Below are 15,691 nucleotides of genomic sequence, written 5' to 3'. Positions count from 1 at the left end.
ATCCCAATCTCAAGAATGCCTTGAGGGAATTTCCTCAAATTTGTTACAAATATTCACTTGGACTCAAAAATGAACTGATTCGATTTTGGTTGTCAAAGATCACAGTGATCTCACAAGGCAAATTTTTCCACATTTTTCAGTAGTTTTTTTACCTCCTGAGCCAGCCAACATCCAACAGTCTGATTTTAAAGTCTGAAGTTGTCCTTTCCTTCCCTCTGCTGTGCAACATTATACTCACACGAAGCAGCTTGGTTAAACATTACTGCTTTGTAAGATGACCTGGGATTCTAGAAAAAAAATGATTATCTGCTGTTTTTAAAGAAAATATATTATCCATCCTTTACATACAACATCAAGTGTCTGGTGAATGCAGGTAATCATTTATCTATCCATCTTCCCATCTCTCTACATATAATATAATATATAATGCATGCAGTGCAGTTATACATTCCAGCTGAAATGACATATGACTCTACTCTGATGCAGAGCCACAGATATCTGAAAAACTTCCCAAAAGCATAGACATAAATCAGAGTTAGATGAAGAGATTGAAAAGTTGAAAGGAAGATGAAAGAACAAGACCAAAATAAATAACGTCTAATTTTAACAAGTGGACAGAATGGACCACAAAGGGAACTACAAGAAAAGAGAGGAGGTGAATATAATCAGTAAATCTTTTGCTTGCAGCGCCTTGTTTTTCCCACTGCTGAGAAGCCCTTCCAGCTCCTCTGGGGGAATGGGATGACAGCTGCTGCCTGTTCAGTAACAGCTATCTTAATTCTACCGTGGCACTGTTTCCAATGGGGAGACCAGAGTTAATTCCTGTTGGAAGGCGGTAACAGTAAGGTTTGGGCCCGGCCAAGCGTGAAACACTTTGAATTTTAATTGGCTTTGCCCCATAGGGGACTGAAGTGTGTTATTGAGTTTGTTGGTGCTGGTTTCAAGCAGTCAGCTGGTTGCACATGATCGCAGGACACTTCAGCGCTCAGTCCTCTGATTGGAGCTGCTTGTGAGATCGATACCCAAATCTCTCACCTTCATCTTTGAAGCTTAAAATATATATATCGGTATATATACTGTACATATTTTTTTATGTCTCCAGAGAATGTGATAGTTTTTTCACTGTAGGATCACAGCTTCAAAGTTGTGTTGTTTTGTCTTCAGGGATGGAAAACCTCACGGTAAGTAGAGTTTTATTCTCACATGGTTCTTTGAATTTGTCATTCAACAGATTGAAGTAAGAGGAGGATTAAAAAGACGCCAAATCTAGACATACTGTGCTTCCAGTCTAATGTTTACAGCTTTATTTTTATCAGTCAGAACTCTAATAATAGAATAATATAAAATCTATGCTCTATCAATAAGTCGTGTTTTCCTTGATGTCTTAAAATGTCCCCAGTCAAGAAAATGTTAAATATGTGTTAATTATATTTTTATTGAGACTTAGTTTTGCTTTAAAAAAATCAAATTGTGAGCTGCCCCTTTTCCCGGTTTTCTTTCATCCTATAAATATGAATGAATGCATTTCCACTGCTGCTGCTGACTGACCTGTTCCGTCTCTCAGCCAGAGCAATGGCGCGAGATTATGAACAAGAAGTTGCAGTTCCCCCCGGAGCTCATCGGGGCCATTCAGGAGGGGAAAATCGAGCTGCTGTGTGGACTGCTGAAGACCGGCGACGGCATCGTCCGCCAGCTGGAGGAGTCCGAGGATCGCCAGTGGAGAGAGGCCCTCAACCTGTCCATCCGCCTGGGCAATGAGGCCGCCATGGTCACCCTCCTGCAAGGGGTCAAGTTCGACTTCCGTCAGATTCACGAGGCTCTGCTGGTCGCCGTGGACACCAACCAGCCCAGAGTGGTGAAGCGTCTGCTGGACCGGCTAGACCAAGAGAAAGGCAACAAGATGGACGTGCACTCCTTCTCTCAGGCCATCTTTGACCACTCCATTGACAACTCCCAGTTTGCCCCCGGTGTGACCCCTCTGACCTTAGCCTGCCAGAAAGACCTGTATGACATAGTGACCATGCTCACCCTAAAAGGCCACATCATCCCCTGGCCACACAAGATCTCCTGCGCCTGTCTGGAGTGTCGTAACGGCCGTCAGTACGACCTGCTGAAGTTCTCCTTGTCTCGCATCAACACCTACCGTGGAATCGCCAGCCGAGCCTTCCTGTCCGTCACCTCCGACGACGCCATGCTCAGCGCCTTCAGTCTCAGCAGAGAGCTCCGCAAGCTCTCGCAGAAAGAGCCCGAGTTCAAGGTGCGGCTACGTTCTTCGATATCCCAGCTTTATGTTCGACTCATGTTTGTTGTTGCTTGACCTTGGCTGTGGTGCCTCTCTCCTGCAGCCTCAGTACCTGGGCCTGGAGCAGCTCTGTCAGGATTTTGCGGTTGAGTTACTGGGCATGTGTCGCAACCAGAGCGAGGTGACCACGATCCTCAACAGCTGCGGAGACGAGAGCCAGGATGCCTTGGATCAGCAGGCCTTCGAGGAGGGGATACCCAACCTCTCGCGACTGCGGCTCGCTGTGAACTACAACCAGAAGGAGGTATGAACAAACTGAAACCAGTTTTAAAAAAGGCGTGTAGCGATCCGTAACATCTCTCTCCCTCTCTGTTTTCCTGCAGTTTGTGGCGCACCCAATATGTCAGCAGGTGCTCTCATCGATCTGGTGTGGGAACCTGGAAGGATGGAGAGGCAGCAGGACCGCCTGGAAGCTGTTTGTCTCTGTGGGGATCTTTCTCACCATGCCGTTACTCTGCCTTGTCTACTGGGTCGCACCAAAGTCAAAGGTCACAGGGCGCAGAAATCTCCAAACATAGATGATTCTGATTAAAACACGGAAACAGGCAGCTGACAATGGCTATTGTGTTTTCACCAGGTAGGAAAGGTCCTGAGGGTTCCTGTGATCAAGTTCCTCCTCCACTCGGCCTCATATCTGTGGTTTCTCTTAACATTACTCGGAGAATCGATAACAATGGAGTTGTATCGAGACAAATTTGCCTCCAGGCAGCAGAACATCCTGCACAGCTCCTTCCACATGGTGTGGGTGGTTGGTACGTGCACTCTCTCTGTGTTTACTCGATTCCGTGATGGCACTGATGGAAAGGTTTTAAATCATTCTGTGCCGTCACATGCAGGATTCTTCTGGTACGAGTGTAAGGAAGTGTGGATCGAGGGGCTGAGGTGCTACTTCCTGGATTGGTGGAACTGCTTGGACATGATGGTGCTCAGCATGTACCTGGCGTCCTTCGCTTTACGGGTGCTCATCATGTTCAAAGGTTACCTCGTCTGCCAAGAACACAGCGGCACAGACGACTGTGTTTATTTCACCCAGACTGGTGAGAACATCATGTCACGCATTGTGTCCAAATTGAGTGTTGGTAGGTCTTTTTTAAGTTTAAGGCTCAACCGGTCTTTTGTGAAACTGTCCCTCAGTGCGTGAGGACTGGCGCCAGGAGGACCCCCAGCTGATTGCGGAGGTGCTGTTTGCAGTCACCAGCATGTTGAGCTTCACACGGCTGGCGTACATCCTGCCGGCCCACGAGTCTCTGGGAACTCTACAGATCTCCATCGGAAAGATGATTGACGACATGATGAGGTCCAAGCCTTTTTCATTCAGCCTCCTGCATTATACACAACTGCATGTATGTGATCTGTGCCCGGAAGGGAGGTCGGAGCACATGTCAGAGCCAGTGAGGATATATATTATTTTTCTTCCATAGATTCATGTTCATACTGATGATCATTGGAACAGCCTTCCTCTGTGGCATTAACAACGTGTATGTTCCATATGTCATCTCTCCACATCTTGGCAGGTAAGAATCTGCTGATTAAGCAGCTCTATGTGGCAAATTGTGATTTTTTGAATATGGGCTATACAAATAAGATGTTATTGATTGAGCGGTTCATTGAAATATTATCTGAGCCCATACATACAATAATGAGCCCACATAGGACAGCTGAATAAGCATTTATTCATGAGCTGTTTGATTTTCCACCATTTAGATGAGAAAAATGCTTTCTTCCAGTCAGTGTGGGGTAGTCAGAAAACCAGCGGAGACATATTTAATTGATTATTTTCACAATGTTTTTATATAATATGCTTTATGTAAAGAGATATCTGCTGATTTGTCATTACCCTATCAGTCCCACAAATGCCGCATGGGTCAGGCTGTATTTCATGCAATTTATCTATCAAAACACAAATTGAAAATGTAATAATACATATTTAGGATGGATGTTTTATTCATATATTTCTATTTTGACTAATTATATATATTTGTTTAGACTTCTAAAGTCTAAAGACTGCTCTTTTTTGGCATCTTAGTGAGAATAGAGAGATACAGAAGTCATGTCTGACAGTTTGTGTGTGGTTCACTATGCTCCACTCCCCTAATCGGGTTGAATAAAGGTATAAATCCAGATTTACCACTCATCATGAAAACCTTCTCCACGGCAGGTTTAATGAGACGTTCCACTTCTTATTCTGGACCATGTTCGGTGTGGCCAACCAGGACTACGTGGACATGCCACAGTTTATGTTGGCAGAGTTTGTCGGGAGGATTCTCTACGGCATCTTCACGCTCGTCATCGTCATCGTCCTGCTCAACATGCTCATTGCTATGATCACCAACACCTTTCAGAAAATTGAGGTGAAGAAATGTTTTTTTTTACATCACATCTGCAAAAAGAAGAAAGCAGAGCCTCCTCTGATGATCTCTAACATCTCGTCATTTTTAATCTCAGGATGATGCAGATGTGGAGTGGAAGTTTGCCCGGTCAAAGCTGTACCTCAGTTACTTCAGAGAGGGCCTCACCATGCCGGTGCCCTTCAACATCATCCCCTCACCCAAAGCTGTCTTCTACATCTTGAGGTGCGCCCTAAAACCTCAGAAAATCTGCAAGAACAGATCCCTCTTTTGGAGTTTTTTCATTCACTCAGTTTAAATTCTCTTCCAGGGCTATCTTCAGGAGAATCTGCTGCTGCTGCAACTGTAATTCTGTGCAAGAATATCCCCCTTTAACCACCATGGTGAGTGTGTCCGATGTAGTAGGAGAAATATTTCAAGCTACAAAATACTTCTGCAATTATACGTTGGGCTGATGTGTGTGATTATTAACATGGATTCTGTTTCATCCAATAAGTCCAATGACAAGGAATCTGAGGAAGCCAAGTTACCGTACCGGCAGCAGGTGATCAGGGCTCTGGTGCAGCGCTACATCGAGTCGGCTCGCAGAGAGTTCGAGGAGACCAAGAGGAAAGGTTAGTCTGGCTGAACATTTAGTCATGAAATCAAAAGTCCTGTAAGCTCACACAGCAAGTTTACTTCCTTACGCCTCCCCTTCTCTCATCTCTTTAAATGATATGAATGCGTTCGTTTTAGTATTCCCTGTCAGGAAGTCAGTGTCATTTAGAGAAATATGGATTTTAAGTTATTTTCTCATTTTATGTGTTACAGATTTTTTGTATTCAATATTTAACACCCTGGTGCTCCTTTGTAAACCATGTTGTTGTTGTTTTTATACGCAGCTTGACAGACAGTCAATCAATGGTTTTGATGGAAGAAGATAACTGCTTTTATTGTCAATTTTTTTAAATTCAAACAATAAGTTAGACATGATGAAGTTATGAGTAGATTGTCCCTCAGTAGAGCTGATGTCACTGTCCACTCATTGGATTTGCACCAAATTACACACACAAATATCAGTCCCCAAAATCAAAATTTTGAAAACCACCAAATCTGGCAAAATTCAAGAAATTTAAACAGAATTCCTGGTTCTTCCTTGTTTTATATTGCATCCTTTTATCAAGTTTTAAGGTAATATGTCCAGCATTATCTTGCTTAGAAACAAACAAACAAACCAAGGAATAAAAAGATGAAAACATAACCTCCTCTGTAAATGTTTTGATGCTGTGTTGTGATTGTGGTGTGTCTCCTCTCGCCTCAGACATCGGTAATCGCATCACTGAGCTGAGCAAAGCGATCGGCAGGATGCACGGCGACATTAAGGTGATCCAGCAGCTGGTGGCGGAGGACGAACACTCTGCAAGTGATACAGTGACCACGAAGGAGGGCTCCTCCATACTGGGGAAATACATCCATGGTGCCAGGAACAATTTCAGAGGTTTTAACAGCATACAAGAGTACAAAAACACGTCACCTAATATGACAGTGCACCAGGAAGAGGAAGAAGTGGATCAAGGCAAAGTTGACTCAGACACAAAACAGGAAACAGACATGCAGCAGAGTCAGGTGGGAAGTTGTGGCGCGGAGGGATCGAGGCAGTTGACCGACTGTGACGTGGTGAAGATGGAGGAAGGCAGAGTTAAAGTAGAGTCAGGAGATGAGAGGCAAACTGAGAAAAAAGAGCAGTTGGAAGCAGAAAAAGATGAAAACTCTGACATTAAAGTGAAAAGGGAGGGGGCAGCAGGGCCCAGCTGCAATAATCTTGAAGGGAAGGTGAAAGGTGAGGCCACACAGGATGAGGTGGAGAAAATAAGGGAAGGAGAGAGACTCAGAGAGGCCACCGCCGGACAAGCTGAGAGCCTCCAAGACAGCAATGAGAAGACAGACATCAAAAAATGTGTTAACGAGATGAAAGACATAGTGCTGCAAGAAAAAAAAGCAGAGGTGAGATGGGGGAAGGGCAGGAAGTTCGAGCACAATGTAGCAGAGAAGTCTGGCGTCAGGGAGGGCAACGACAAACCCGGCGCCAAGAAAACCATTCCCTCGCCAACAGGCAGCAGCAGCTCCCAGGACACGGGCTTTGGTTCCCAGGAAGGGGAGGGATCCATCGTTGGGACGCTAGTGACACCGTAACCTTAGTGACATCACAGTTAAAAATCATGCTGACTTCTTTGGTGTTGGGCCTTTTGGTTACCTTATCCAATATTTGGGGAAGTTTGTGCTCCGGTGGCACAAATAAATGTTGACTACAGGGAGATATGTCACTTCAACTTCAACAGCTCTTTCATCTCAGCTCTCATAGTGACCGGCCTAAAGGTGGCGATTCTATTTCTACATTTTCTAACAGCTACAGACCAAATATTTCTAAAGCACCTCAACCCCTCTGATTTAGACTGGATTAGATTCGTCAAAATTCCCCCTTGAACTCTTATGATCCTCGAAAAGGTTTCCAGAAAACTAAGTATCTGCAGATGAATTGTCTCTTTTATTTTATAATCTAATCTGTACATTTGTCATCTTGTGTGACTATAGTCGAGTAAAACTCTGTAGTATTCTGGTTATTTCTATAATGATACTGACACAGAAAACCCCTCAGAAGAACAGAAATGTTTTTCTTACGTTTTAAAAGTAAATTTTTTTTCTTCTTATCGAAATATGACAAATTCAGGCATTCAGATTTAGTCACAATTGTGGCAATGTGCTCGTCTCTTATGATTACATATAAGAAAGATGATTTTGTAGCCAGTCCTCTTTAAATTACCAATGGTTTTTTAAAAGTCAGCTAACACCGTAAGTTCAGCAGCCTGAAGAGATTAGTTCATAGCAGATGCACTATTTCACCTCCACAAACATGAGTGTTTAGTAAAGTTGGGTTTCGGTGCCTTATGACTGGGAAAAACATTTCAAGCAGCAACCAACTGTAATTTTTTTTTTAATGAGTTTAATTGTCAGATCCGTGCGTCATGTATCGTAGTTGCACTGCTCAGTTACACTGGGCCTCTCTCCTTCTCACTGCCACACCTTCACTGTTAAATAGCAAAGATTCTGTGTCCGTCTCTAGGGTTCGTTTGATGTGACGTTCAGATATTGCACGAAAATAGACTTTTGTTCCATTCAGGTTTGTCAGAAGTGTCTTTGTAAAACAAATAAAAACTGTAAAGTAGTCTCTGTGTCTCACTGACTCCGTTTGTGGGAGAATGTGACGTCTGTGATGACCGAGGTTATGAATCAATGTTGCCTCTGTGTATCAACACCTGCTGCTACAGTGTGACAGTGCAGGTCTCAGCTTGTTTCACACTCACACACTCCACACACACACACACACACACACACACACACACACACACACACAAAAGTGTCCCATGAGGCTGCAGGCCTGAACACACACCAGTTCATTAATTAATGGCCTGCAGCCTCTCGTGCCCCTGGGTCTCACACTGTATCCAGACTCTTCCAGTGGAAAAAACATTGTGGCTCTCTGCAGCATTGCACGACTGATGTCATCACCATTTCCACCTTCTTTTGGGATCTGTGGGCCTGTTTCTTCCTCTACCAACTTAATGGAGTTGAAACACACTCCAACGTAAGCCATCGACTACATTGTGTTCATATTGTAGTGGCATGTTGTATCACACTCACCATCCTGTTACAGCAGCTGTTGGAACGTCCCTGGAGAAAGACTCTTTCCTCTCTCTCATTTCCCAGTAAAAGAAATACAGATCAGCATGTTTACTACTTACCCAGCCTTAGTTAGCAAATGATCTATGTAGCTTTTTAAACAATAGTTCTTGGTTTAATAAATGTAAGTCTATACATGCTTATTATGCATGTATACATTATGTATATATACATTCAGGATAAGTGGTATAGATGATAGATGGATGTATAAATACTTGGATTGTGACAGATAACTCATATTTTGGACAATGTAATAATGAAACTTAGATTAACATCATTGTATGACAAAATTTATTTTTCCAAACACCTAAAATACACACCACCAAGCAGTTCATTAATGTGACCCACTTATTAAAAAACGATATAAAAAACAAGAGTTACAAGTTCATCACTTCACTGCACCCTGTTGATTCTGTACATACAACATTCGCCTTATTATGAAAAACCAACACGCATTAAATAAAGACTGTAAAGATGTTTGATGAGAAGACAGTGGCATGTGTTAAACACTTGTTGTAATGGCATCATATACAAATACAAAAATAAAAAAATTTATTTAAATGTGAGCTTCAAGAGGGAGTGGGCCTGGATGATTGAGGCCTTCCCTCAGGAGCCGCACATCAGACAATCATCTCTGTTTGCTAAGGAACACACCATAGCAGCGATGTTGCGCTCCTTGTCCTCCGCCTCCCCCTCCGCTGATTGAGCCGCCTTTAATTTCTCCTTGTTCAGGGTGAACTGAATGGGGTTGGCAGCGGGCTTCGTCCGCAGGTAATACATGCCGGTTTTCAGGCCCTGCAGAGACAAGAATATAAGGTTAAAGATGATGTTTCTTGGCCGTGTGACGCAGCATCCGTCCAGCCTGCATTCCCTCAGGGCTGACTTACCAACTTCCAACCGTAAAAGTGCATGCTGGTCAGTTTGCCATAGTTTGGTTCAGCGATGTGGATGTTAAGCGACTGGCTCTGGTCGATGTAGGCACCGCGGTCTGCTGCCATCTTGAGGATGGTTTTTTGGGAGACTTCCCATACTGTTTTATAGAGCTGCTTCAGATCATCAGGGATCTCTTGAATTTCCTGGGACAAGTCAGACACGAAATAACTTGATTATGCTTGAAACATAACAACATGTATAAGAGTGATGGAAATAATCGAATCAGATAAGATTGTATTACCTGGATGGAGCCGTTCTGAGCAATCAGCTGGTTCTTCATCTCATCACTCCACAGACCTTTTTCTGTGAGGTCCTTCAGCAGGTGAGGATTCACAATCTATAGGAGACGCAGAAATGACACTCAGCAACTCCTCCCTCTATGACACAGGACTTTAGAGGCTGAAAGCAGCAGATGGATTCAGTGCTGACCTGAAACTCTCCAGAGAGCACCCTGCGGGTGTAGATGTTGCTGGTGTACGGCTCAATGGACTCATTGTTGCCTAGGATCTGGGCAGTGGAAGCTGTGGGCATGGGGGCCAAGAGCAGACTGTTCCTTACGCCGTGTCTGGGGGGGGGGCGCGCGCAAATCAGGGATGAGCTATGATTTCAACATACAGCAGATATGACATTAGAAACATCAGGAACAATAAGGACAGCCAGGAAGACCTACTTCGCAATTTTCTCCTTTAATGCCTTCCAGTCCAATAAATCTGTTGGGACTTTATCCCACATGTCGTACTGAAGAATCTAGAAAACAAGAAAACAAGAAACCAAAACAATCAATTACAACCTGAGCCAAACAACTAAGCTGTACCCCATGCTGGATTTAAGAAATTGTGAAAGCTACTCACTCCTTTACTGACAGGAGAGCCGGCGTAGGTTTCATAAGCGCCAAACTCCTCTGCGAGCTCACAGCTGGCTTCCAGGGCTGCGTAGTAGATGGTCTCGAAGATCTGAATGTTGAGTAGCTGGGCCTCCGGGCTTTCAAACGGATAACGCATAAGGATGAAGGCATCAGCCAGACCCTGCACACCGATTCCAATCGGCCTGTGACGCCTGTTGGATCTTTCAGCCTGTAAAGCAGGACAGAGGGGCCGTTGTTCAGCACACGACTCGGCTGCAGGGTCGATCAAGATGCAACACGAGACAAGGAAGCTTACCTCCGGCACTGGGTAGTAGTTGATCTCAATAATCTTGTTCAGGTTTTTAACAATGACTTTGGTGACGGAAGCAAGCCTTTTAAAGTCAAAGGTTTTCTCTGGCGTGACGAACATGTTGAGTGCAATGGAAGCCAGGTTACACACGGCAACCTGAAGAAAGAAAAAAAACGATTTTTAAAGGGAAACTGACAAAATAATGTTGCTACACAAAATAGGTTTACAGAAGAAAGCAAGCTGAATCTATTGGTACTAGAGCTGGACTGATATATCTGTTGACCAATAAAACCATATGGACACGTTAGCCAATAGTTCAAGTGACACAAAAGTAAAACATGAGGAAGAAGCTTCAACAATGGCGGAACTTTTTGGAGAGACTTAGCGAGTTGGTAAGAAACAGGCATCTCTTCCTTAAGAGGTCCATTATGACGACATCCTCCATATTTGTTGTTGTCTCAGTTAACTCTTCACACTGCGCTGCCCTCTAGTGGAGGCTCTGTTTAACAACCATGCTCATGTAAAAGACTCGTAGAAGCATGTGAGCAGTGCTGCTTACATAGTTTTTCTCGTAGAAAAAGGCAATATAAATTACACTATAAATAAATATATGCAATGGCGAATATATCAGTATCATAAATATATAATATATTGACATTTACCCCCCCAAAATCCATATCGGCACCAATATGATATCTCCGTTCCCTCACCTCATCTTTGCTGGTGTACTCCACTATCTCTGTGCACAGGTTGCTGGATTTGATGGTTCCCAGATTCTGCTGGTTGCTCTTCCCGTTGCAGGCGTCCTTGTAGAGCATGTACGGCGTGCCCGTTTCTGTCTGTGACTCGATGATGGCGTGCCACAGCTGCTGAGCCTTCACCACACGATTAGCCCTGCCCTCCTTCTCGTATCTGAGGATGATCATGAGACACGTTAATGCTGAGAAATGGGTGGTTTCGTTGAGAACAAGGTTTGGTGGTGCTAATGTGACCTTGTGTACAGCTCCTCGAACTTCTCTCCCCAGCACTCCTCCAACCCTGGACAGTCACTGGGGCACATCAGAGACCAGTCCTACAAGAATATCAGCAGACTGATAAGACTTAGGAGCCTTAGTGGATGTAGGATCTGAGTTAGGGTGGGAAATGCTTCCAGTATTCACCTGATTGCTCTCCACTCGTTTCATGAAGAGGTCTGGGATCCAAAGGGCAAAAAACAGGTCTCTGGCCCTCTGCTCCTCTTTACCTGTGTTCTTCTTCAACTCTAAGAACTCAAACACGTCCGAATGCCACGGCTCCAGGTACACGGCGAAGGCCCCGGGTCTCTGAACGGGCGAACACAGAGAGTCAGGTGATTTAAAAAATGGTTCGGTTCCAGCCTGTGGCTCTTTGCATCATGTCCTCCCCCACTCTACCTCTGCCCCCCCCCCACCACAGCTTGCTCTCCTCCCTATCAAAAATGAAAGGCCATAAAAGCCCCGAAAATGTATTTATACTTAAAATATACTCGTACTCTCTCGCGTAACAATGTAGACAACAGTTGTGTGTATTGTTTATCTCTGTTCTTACCTTGTTGCCACCCTGGTCGACATAACGTGCCGTGTTGTTGTACACTCGAAGCATGGGAACCAGCCCGTTGGAGTTGCCATTTGTCTGAAATACACACACCAGTTTAAGTCATATATAACTTTACAAAGTGTACATCATGTACATGTAAGCTCCTCTATTACTACAATCTTTAGTAATGTCTATTTTTCTCACCCCAGCAATGTAGCTGCCTGTTGCTCGGATACAGCTGATGGCCAATCCAATGCCACCAGCTGATTTGGAGATGAGGGCGCACTGCCTCAGGGTGTCGTAAATACCATCGATGCTGTCGTCCTTCATGGATAGCAGGAAACAACTGCAAAAAAGGAAGTATTTGTAACAAAAATCAAGTTTCAGACATTTTGGTGAAATCTGTTCAGTGCAACATTTCTTTATTTACCTGGACATTTGTGGTCTGTTGGTGCCGGCATTGAACAGTGTAGGTGAGGCGTGGGTGAACCACTTTTCCGACAGCAAGTTGTACGTCTCAATGGCTGCATCGATGTCTCTTTTGTGAATCCCGACGGCCACTCTCATCAGCATGTGCTGGGGTCTCTCAGCAACTGCAGGGACAGAACTTGATTAGCGATCAAACACACAATGATAAAAAAAAATCTAAACAACAAAAGATACACTTCTGAAGAAGTTGTAGCAAGAAATAAAAATAGACTCTCACCTTTGCCATTGATCTTCAACAAATACGACCTCTCAAGAGTCTATTAGAGCAAAAGGAAAAGTAAGAATTACACTTCAAATTCATCTGAGTTAGATGTTTAATGTAGGTCTAATGACAATTTATAATTACCTTAAATCCAAAGAAATTGTAAGAGAAGTCTCTGTCGAAAATGATGGCTGAGTTGAGGCACTGCAAAGGAAAGGGGACATTATGTTAATAAATACGAAACTTTATTACAGAACAAAATATATCGTCCAAGGTGACGTACATTCTTGTTGTCAAGCACAATGTCGAGCGTCTCCTTGGAGATCATGGGAGAATGAAGTCTATTTAATGGGTTGACATAGTTGTACAGGTCTTCCATCACATCTGCAAAAGAGAAAAAGGAACGAAAGGGTATAGAACTTTAATAATTTCATCGCTTTCATAGTGAACAATGAATCACACATTTTATAAAAATTAAAAAAAATGTAAAAACATTTTGAAGAGAAGATTAAAATGAATGCAAACACTATGGATACAATGCATAAAATAACATGGCCTCTTATTTATTTTTGAATGCAATACTAATTACACAAATCACACAGTTTGTCATCGGGCAGTACCTCTGTTGATGCTTATAACACTTTTACTCACCACTGAACACTTTCTTGGTCTCCTTGTGCAGGTTTGACACAGCTATTCGTGCGGCCAGGATTGCGTAGTCAGGGTGGTTGGTGGTGAGGGTGGCAGCGGTCTCTGCTGCCAGGGTGTCCAGCTCCACGGTGGTGACTCTGTTATAAAGACCCTGGATCACCTTCATGGTAATCTGGGTCTGCAGGAGCAGAGACAAAGGGTTTCCACATGAACATTTCATTTTTGTTCTATTACCTTTTGTATTCTCTAGTCTACCCCATCTTAACTATCTGCTGAGTGGGATAAATAAAGGTTTATCTGATCTAAATCTCTGAAACTGATGTTTCCTTTAAAGTGGATGTAGTTGCACTGAAGTGTTTGGAACTTACAGGGTCCACAAAGTCCGAGTTGAGTCCATAGCAAAGCTTCTGAATACGAGAGGTGATTTTATCAAAGGTGACTTCCTCCTCACGACCATCTGAAACACAAGCAACATGGTCCTCTTATGAGCTCCTTTAGTGAAGCCTGGTGAATACTGATGGTTATGATGGCAGCTGCTAACCACACGAACACCTGTCTAACCAGTTATTATGGCAGCAAAAGCCGCAGCTGCTTCGCGGCATAACAAAACATATCTATACCTCCTGACGACAACCCTCCTGTTACACATCACTTATGGAAAAGTTCACTGTGATATAATTGCACAGGAAAGAATATAAGTTAAAATCTCTGCTGTACTGCAGCTATTAATACATTTTAAAAAAAGTGTGTACAACACTGAGCGGTATTTAAAATGGAGATAAAACAAGCTGCACATCTGCCATCTGAGAAAAGCCCAATCAGTATGTGTCCTATGATAAGCCCCGGTTCTTTGTTTGTCTCATCGTACACGCAGCGAGCCAAGAAACAACAAAAACACACATTTCAACATGAGTGACACTGGAGCTGAAGTCCACATACAGTCTTATATTTCTTTGCATTGTTAGCTTTTATCAGAGCTTAGATGCATTTGAATTTTTCTGCACATCTTCCCCATCCTACTAACGCATTATCTTACACTATTTTATAAAAAATGAGCGACTGTACCTCGTTTAATGACGTGCATGACGGCGGCCGAGCGGAGTCCGGTCCCACGGCGGCTGCAGGGGTTTCTCTCTGGAAACAGATGAAAGGAGCTGATTTACAGCGGGTTAGGAACCGTCAGAACAATCGAGTAATACAGTTGAATCTCGAACTGACGGCGCGAACAAGCCCCCCGACCAGTTACACTGCTTTGTGTCAGCGGCTCAGCCAATCAGAGGAGAGCCCTGCAGACCTCTGAGCCAATCACGACCCATCGCTCGGGACATTTACAACATCCGGTCTCTTTTTCCGCTCCAAACCAGGCGGGATGTCATCAAACAAGAGCTCCAGTTGTCAAATGTAATTATTGTGTTTCATTTCCGCAAAAAGGACTGAGTCTCTTACACTGTGTGTGTTTCAGTTTATAAGTGACATCCACTTGTGTTATTGTCATCACAAAGCAAGCTTCATAAATCAATGAAATACACAAAACGTTTAATATAAATATCTGTGGATGTTAAAGTAATATAATGGGGCTGGAAATCGTCACAAATAATCAGTTTCAGTGGCACTTCAGAAAGATAAAGCATTCGAGAATTCGAGAAAAGTAAATAAAAAATGGTAAAGTTTTTAATTTGAATGAAATCAAATCTGTACATTTCTGGATATTTCAAAGTACTGTAAAAAAAATCATTGCTCAATAAGTTCATAGAGAGACTGATATGCCTGTGTTCAGGACCTCTCTGACTACTTACATAATGAATATTATACATATTTACTGTAAAGATTTAGAGATTTTTCAAAGTAAAGTCCAACATTTTCAATGTGGAATAGAACATTTCAGGATACTTCAAAGTACTGTAAAAACACTTTGCTCAATAAGTTCATAGAGAGACTGATATGCCTGTGTTCAGGACCTCTCTGTCTACCTACATACTGAATATCAAACATCTTTACTGTTTAGATTAAGAGGTTTATATTTGAAGTGCTTAGTGTTTAGTACATAATCCAACTAGTATTGAAAGAAATGCTGGAGATAACCCTGCAGCTGGGCCATATAGCGGACACACAGCGCATGTTAACAACAGAGTACCGACAGACAGCTGATCTGCGGCACAACCGCAGTCAGTGCTTTTATAGTACTTTGAAATATCCAGAAATGAACTGATTTGATTGTACACATGTTGGACTTTACTTTAAAAATCTCCAAATCTATACAGTACATATGTTTAATATTCAGTATGTAGCTAGTCAGAGAGGTATTGAACACAGTCATATGCTATTCATAAAAATGACACAG

General features: G+C 43.1%; 2 protein-coding genes across 2 annotated transcripts; one reads left to right on the top strand and one right to left on the bottom strand.

The window, feature by feature from the left end:
• The first annotated feature begins 1,160 nt into the window (after positions 1 to 1,160).
• Positions 1,161 to 6,822, top strand: LOC133019971 (short transient receptor potential channel 2-like). Its single transcript, XM_061086570.1, has 13 exons — positions 1,161 to 1,181; positions 1,565 to 2,257; positions 2,346 to 2,546; positions 2,626 to 2,790; positions 2,880 to 3,054; positions 3,139 to 3,339; positions 3,437 to 3,599; positions 3,724 to 3,816; positions 4,461 to 4,653; positions 4,748 to 4,875; positions 4,961 to 5,033; positions 5,147 to 5,264; positions 5,951 to 6,822. Exons 1-13 carry the CDS (start codon positions 1,167 to 1,169, stop codon positions 6,820 to 6,822), a joined length of 3,090 nt encoding a protein of 1,029 aa, XP_060942553.1. The 5' UTR covers positions 1,161 to 1,166.
• A 1,894-nt stretch (positions 6,823 to 8,716) lies between these two features.
• On the bottom strand, positions 8,717 to 14,434 carry LOC133019526 (ribonucleoside-diphosphate reductase large subunit-like). The gene is made up of 19 exons (XM_061086042.1): positions 14,416 to 14,434; positions 13,719 to 13,807; positions 13,351 to 13,528; positions 12,983 to 13,083; positions 12,844 to 12,903; positions 12,715 to 12,754; positions 12,439 to 12,601; positions 12,213 to 12,354; positions 12,021 to 12,104; positions 11,615 to 11,776; positions 11,447 to 11,526; positions 11,165 to 11,366; positions 10,461 to 10,610; positions 10,152 to 10,373; positions 9,971 to 10,047; positions 9,730 to 9,865; positions 9,542 to 9,637; positions 9,255 to 9,443; positions 8,717 to 9,162 (listed from the first exon to the last, which is right to left on the bottom strand). The coding sequence occupies exons 1-19, from the start codon at positions 14,432 to 14,434 to the stop codon at positions 8,974 to 8,976; spliced, it is 2,379 nt and encodes a 792-aa protein (XP_060942025.1). The 3' UTR covers positions 8,717 to 8,973.
• Between the last annotated feature and the right edge of the window lie 1,257 nt (positions 14,435 to 15,691).

The sequence above is a fragment of the Limanda limanda genome, chromosome 14, assembly GCF_963576545.1.
Source record: "Limanda limanda chromosome 14, fLimLim1.1, whole genome shotgun sequence".
NCBI classification, from domain to species: Eukaryota; Metazoa; Chordata; class Actinopteri; order Pleuronectiformes; family Pleuronectidae; genus Limanda; species Limanda limanda.
This window is presented reverse-complemented; position numbering and strand designations above follow the sequence as displayed.

Coding starts and splice junctions, on each gene's coding strand:
- LOC133019971 (XM_061086570.1), top strand. Junction 3,055..3,138: donor CCACATGGTGTGGGTGGTTG/GTACGTGCACTC, acceptor CGTCACATGCAG/GATTCTTCTGGTACGAGTGT. Junction 5,265..5,950: donor CGAGGAGACCAAGAGGAAAG/GTTAGTCTGGCT, acceptor CTCTCGCCTCAG/ACATCGGTAATCGCATCACT.
- LOC133019526 (XM_061086042.1), bottom strand. Junction 13,529..13,718: donor ACTCGGACTTTGTGGACCCT/GTAAGTTCCAAA, acceptor CTGCTCCTGCAG/ACCCAGATTACCATGAAGGT. Junction 11,367..11,446: donor TTCGAGGAGCTGTACACAAG/GTCACATTAGCA, acceptor GATCATCCTCAG/ATACGAGAAGGAGGGCAGGG.